Source organism: Apium graveolens, chromosome 3 (assembly GCF_009905375.1).
Source record: "Apium graveolens cultivar Ventura chromosome 3, ASM990537v1, whole genome shotgun sequence".
NCBI classification, from domain to species: domain Eukaryota; kingdom Viridiplantae; phylum Streptophyta; class Magnoliopsida; order Apiales; family Apiaceae; genus Apium; species Apium graveolens.
The window spans coordinates 154,347,090-154,353,204 of NC_133649.1; the positions used below are offsets into that span (position 1 = coordinate 154,347,090).

General features: G+C 35.5%; 1 protein-coding gene across 2 annotated transcripts; it reads right to left on the bottom strand.

Moving 5' to 3' along the window:
* Positions 1-768: 768 nt before the first annotated feature.
* On the bottom strand, positions 769-5,591 carry LOC141712865 (protein kinase STUNTED-like). Of its 2 annotated transcripts, none has more exons than XM_074515966.1 (10): positions 5,288-5,591; positions 4,649-4,734; positions 3,988-4,237; positions 3,204-3,896; positions 2,839-3,087; positions 2,591-2,757; positions 2,431-2,510; positions 2,058-2,205; positions 1,818-1,967; positions 769-1,538 (listed from the first exon to the last, which is right to left on the bottom strand). In XM_074515966.1, the coding sequence occupies exons 1-10, from the start codon at positions 5,451-5,453 to the stop codon at positions 1,260-1,262; spliced, it is 2,268 nt and encodes a 755-aa protein (XP_074372067.1). In that variant the 5' UTR covers positions 5,454-5,591; the 3' UTR covers positions 769-1,259. The 2 variants fall into 2 exon arrangements, with proteins under 2 accessions (XP_074372067.1, XP_074372068.1); XM_074515967.1 differs by having other exon boundaries at positions 2,591-2,754; positions 5,288-5,590.
* Between the last annotated feature and the right edge of the window lie 524 nt (positions 5,592-6,115).

Sequence of the window (6,115 nt, forward strand, 5' to 3'; positions counted from 1 at the left end):
TTGCCTTCCTACGATGACTGAGATGGGATGTTTACTTTGTTACTTGTCACTTGTGATTTTGTTCGGAGATGTTGGAGATATTAAGTGAGACTAATTGACTGGCCACTTGTGATTTTGCTTGGAGATTAGTTGGAGGAGGCTAGGGTTTTTGGAGTTTGAAGGATGGGCTAATAAGGAATGAAATATACTTAAATGTAGTTACTGTTATATTTGGCTTTATTTGTAAAACTCAAACTAGAATACCAAGAAATTTAATTAAAATTATAATAGCACGAGCTATGGAAACTGATTTGGATCAGTTCATATCCATATAATTAATTACCATATTAAGAGAAAGGTAAGAAAGTTACGGTGGTAGAATTTATCCATATATAGTGGATATATTTCCAAGTAAAGAGACACTGAAAATTGATTCTTCCCACTACAACAATTCGAGCTCCCCAAACATTATCTCAAATATTAATTTCCCTAAATACTCCTATTATATTAAAAAAATATTCGGTAATATTTCAGTTATGTACAAATGTATTTCATCAAACTTAATTTAACCAAATGAAACATAAGAATGGTTAATGAGCAGAAGATGGAGGCAGGTAATAAAGGGCTGTTTCTCATCCAATATTCCCCAGCTGTTGAACACAAGGTGGAAATATATATAGTAGTAGCACATATAAAGTGGTAACCAGCTAGATTACAGAATGGGCTCTTCAATTGACAATGTCTTTTTTTTTGTAGATGAAGCATCATCCCATGTGTGAGACATCCAGGTAAAGAAATCAAGTAAACATAAACTATGATTCCACCATCAATGTACATTTTACACATTTAAACTATGAAACTCCAGCACAAAGTGTACAGATTAACTATGAAAATCCAGCATCAAAAAGTGTACTACCAAACTATGAAAATCCAGCATAAGCACTTTTCCTTGCCCAGCAGTTTGAAAAATACATGAAAGAGGGGATCATTTACACTCTTGCTGATAGAACACAAACCGAGACAACATTACCCCAAGTACAATTTCTAACTTTAATATTAAAAAAAGCTAACCAAATATTCCCCGAAACTAGCAACATAAAGAAACTTAAACCAAGGCCAAGGGAGGAGGAGGGCACATCCGTGAACAACCTCTCGTCCAACACCCATGGAATACATCCCAAAAACGTTTTGGAGCCAGCAATTTAATGGAAATGGAATTTGCATGAATGAATGAATATTTTCAAGAGCTATTGCTTACTTACACTCGGAGAGAAATGAGATTAGTCGAAGCTTGATGAACGGCTCCACCTGTCTTGCAAATAGTCCTCTATTGAGATGCTTTGCTCCGTACTGCTTGGAGATGCAGAAGACTCTTCAATGTCCAGTAGCGCAAGGTTTAAGTAATTTTGGAGATTTACATGTGAAATTCCTTCTTCCTCGAATGTGTCAGTCTCGTCTAAAGGATTAGCTTGTAATATTCTTCCAATTCCATCTGAAGTATTGACCTGTAGTCTCGCCCAGTTGACTACCTCAACATCACCTTGGAGCAGCTTCACAACCTGTTACACATAATTAACAAGTTGACACTTAAATAATGCAGTTACAAAGATGATAAACTGTTAATTAAATTATCACACACAGAATGAAAAATTTGGGATATTATTAATTAACTATTTTGTATTCATTCCAGGGTGTAAGGCTCATCAGTCATCCCATATTACAATATATTGTATCAGAAAATGATAGAAATTCATCACCACTAGTTTTTTGTACTTTAAACTTGCTTGGGAGAACATACAAGGTGGTCAATAAATTTAAGAGAGCTTGAGAGTACTTACAAGGCTCATATGTGGCCTAGCTCGTGGTGATCGTCTAATACAAAGGGTAGCAGCTAACATCATCCTCTCCATCAGGTCAAAATCATAGTCAGAGCCCAAGCCTGGATCTAAAATTTGCGCAACTTTTCCACCATTCAAAACTGGTCTTGCCTGTTTATAGAAAATTTGAGATTTCATTAAAGGAAAACAAAAAGCTCTTTGCAAACTAAAAACTTGATATAGGAAGGATAAAGATCATACCCACATGACCAAGCTTTCTTGGCCTTTAGGATATTCGTTGCTTATAGGTTTTTTTCCTGAAAGAAGTTCAAGGAGTACAACCCCAAAAGCAAACACATCGATCTTGTCATTCACTTTGCCATACATGAAGTATTCGGGAGCCAAGTAACTGTTACACGAATATATCTACAAAGCTTAGTCCATATACATTTAGATAACTGCTAAAGTTTTACAAATTTGACGCATTATTGAACTAGTGATACTGAGTTACGACTTTTTTCTGTAAACAGTTTTTTGTCTTGTACAGTACAGATTGAATATATCAACATAGATCAATATATATAATAGTATAATGCCAAATAGACAAACAAGAAAGACTATGGTAGTTACAAACCCAAAGGTCCCTGCAACATCAGTGCATGTTATGTGTGATGAGGTGGTTGATGCCCATGTCGCAAGTCCGAAATCAGAGAGCTGAGAACAATCATAGGACCATCATTATCAAGAACAACCTGGTGCAGATTAAAAAGTTAAAAGGAACATGAATAGAATACCTGTGGCTCAAAATCCTCAGAAAGTAGAATGTTTGATGATTTCACATCCCTGTGAATAACAGGTTTAGAACTAGTACTGTGCAGATACTCCAAAGCCTCAGCTACACCCAAACCCACCTTGTACCTCTCAGTCAAACCAAATGTGAGTGGATCCTTCCTGTCACCTGCTTTTATATTGCCCCATATTGGAAACAAGGTCAGCATTCAGATTAGATAGTAGCTTTAATCAGTACTGCATGAAAACATACCATGAAGGTTCTTCTCGAGGCTTCCTCTTGATAGGAAATCATAAACTAAAAGGAGATTGTTTTCCTCGAAACAAAATCCAAAAAGAGAGATAATATTTTTGTGATGTAAGACCGTAATAATCTCAATCTCCATGACAAACTCTTTCAATATATCTTCAGAATGCTTCAGGATCTTCACAGCAAGTTCCTTGCCATCAGGAAGACGTCCTCTGTAAACTTGACTGTTGCCTCCTTTTCCAATCATGTTTTCTGAAAATCAGAAAAATAAAAATAAATATGTTCCTTATCCATAGCAAGGTAACTGAATTTTTTCAGAGATGAGTGGCATCCTAAGTAATGAATATATGGGGGATTGTAAGAAATACCAGGCTTGAATTTCGATGTTGCCAAAACAAGTTCCTCGTACTGAAACAGTCTACAAGTGGCAGAATACAATTCATGAAGACCCTCTAGTTCTTCAGGTAGGCTTTTTCTTGTACTACTCGGAGACGAGGGCGGAGACCACATCTCCTTATCAATAGGAACGATGGCACCAGTTTCTCCATTTAGTTCAGAAGATTGGACATGGTTGTTATGCTGGTAACCTTGACTTGCATCTGAACTGGAAACAGAAAGACAATTTTTGCTGACCGATATCTGCTTCACTGATGGGCTGTCAAAAGCTTCCTGATACGATGAAACAGCTCGGCGATGAAGCGACCATCCAGGTCTAAGTTCTGGTAACTTTCTCATTAACAAAGTTTTTGAGTTAGATGCACCCTCCAGCTTCTGTACTGGTACAATAGCCATTGAGTTGTCATCGGCATCAGATTTTTCTACTATTTGTTCACAAGCTTTTTCTAATAAAAGAGAGTATCTTGAACAAATAGAACAAGTGTCTTTTTTCGTAGTACTCTCCTTGAAATCAGACCCAAATTTTAGCATAGCTAACTCGGAATGCACAGACGAATTATGTTTACATGTTAACCCCAGGGTGCTATCATTTCCTATTTTGCATTCCTCAGATGATGATTTTTGAAGTGAACAAAGTATACTGTTTCGACGATGTTCTTCAGTTACTGTTGAAAAGCTAAACTAAGAACAATGCTCCAAACAAGTTCATAAAAAACTCACTACCTATAGGAAAATAATACAAAATAATTTATTCACCTTTTGCACCAATAGTATACTTTGAAGAAGCTTCTTTCTGAAATGCAATTTTCCCATTATTAACTGCAACTACTGAGCAATGCTTTGGTAGCTTCCTAGCACAGTATTTAGCAACAGAGACAGATGACCGGAGCTTATGCTGCTTTTGCGAAGTTCCTACTATAACCTCAGTAGCAAAGTAAGACTTTGCTTCTCGAACTAAAATTTTGCGAACTGATGAACCTCTGCAGATTTTGAGTTTGAGGTCAACCTGGAAATCCCAATAAACAACTTGTTACCCTGGGAACCAACTCCTAACAAAACCATGTACTCAAATTTAAATAGTATAATTGCTCATAAAATTAACATTTTTTTTTTATTTTTATTTTTATCCCCGAGGGTAACTACTAACTAGTCAAATATATGAATAGCACAGGAAAAGGTGATGTTTCCACATTACATCTCAATACACATACGGTTTAGCTTATGAGTTTGGAGGGCTTTTTCACCCCTCAGTTAAGTAAAAAAGTTCATTAGACAGAACAAAAACAAAATACATGGTATCGTCTTATTTTTTCTCATTCATTTACAATCCAAATCAGAATAAAAAAGTATACCAAGCACATAGTGGATAGGAGAGTGAACAAACAAATCACAAATGAAATAAAATCGAAGCTGGTACCTGTTTTAAGTTGCAGAAGCCTTCATACACAGAAAGAATTGCATCAAACTCCTTCACCAGGGACAGTAGAGATCGATCCGCAATTACTGCAACCACCCCCATTTACCAAAACAATACATTAAAACACACATAAAACACTAAAGTACTGAGCAAAACTGAAGAGATCATCACAGTCACTCTTAAGTAAAAAATCGACCAGGGACAATAGAGACAACAAATTCATGAATTCCCTAACCTTCCAATAAATTAAAACATTCCAACAAAACAAACATAAAACACAAAGTAGTGACCGAAAACAAAATGTCAGTGACTATAATCACTACAACATCATAAATTCCAAGTTCACTTTCTGATCCACAACTACCGCAAACACCCCATTCATCAACACATTTCATACAAACATAAACAAAACACAAAAATCATCAACCTAAATCATAAATCGAAGTAACTATAACCAACACAATTGCCTCTAAATTCACAAAATAACCCAAAATTTCAGCACACACAAACAAAAACACCAAAATCAATGACCCAATATACAATCCCAGTCACTACAAACAATATAATCACTTGTACAATCACGTAACAAAAAACCAAAAAAACAAAAAACAAAAGCTAAGCCATGAAAAAGAGACTAACCATTATTATGATTTAAAACATGAAGAGCAACAACATGATCACCAGTTTGTGCAACTTTGACCAATGCCCATGTCAGCAATTCTCTGCTCTGAGAGTCCATTTTCACACCCACCATTACCGTCCGGTTTGGAGATTCTCCGGCCACCCCTTCTCCATTTTCGGTCATTTTTACACAGGGATTTCTGTTAACCTCAAATTGTCGTGTAAATAATCATGGGGGATTTTAGTAATAGTGAGAAAAGAAGCATCTATAGATACAGATAGATGTGTGCGTATAATTGTGTGTGTGTCGTTGCTTTATGGTCTCTAAAGGGGATGGATTATTACATTATTATTATTTGATGGGACCCATTTTTTACTTTCCCTTTTTTTCTTTCATGATCCCCCACTTTTTAACGTTGTGTGTGTGTTTGTGCCTTGTGGCCAGGTGGCGTGGAGGACCAACCCAAACGAATCATATCAGGCACGTAGTGTTCGACGATATTTTTTTTCCTTTTGTTTTCTTAATTGTACTCATTATAATGGGGTTTTATTTTTAAAATATTTTATTATTTAGATTCTGTTGTAAATAATTGTGCTGTAAATCTTGAATTACTTGATTATGAATAACTTAATAATTACATGTATAGAGAAAATAAAAGTTGAAGAGAGAATTGTATTTCAATATATTTCATTATATCTGATTTTAATATCTGAAGGTCCTATTTATAAAGGTTGGTTGACAAGTTTTACTAAGGAAGTTATCCAAATCTTATTTGATACGTATCGTAGTTCTTCACTAGTAAGTTTTATAAATTTTCCTTAATAAGCTTTACAATTCTTCCTTAC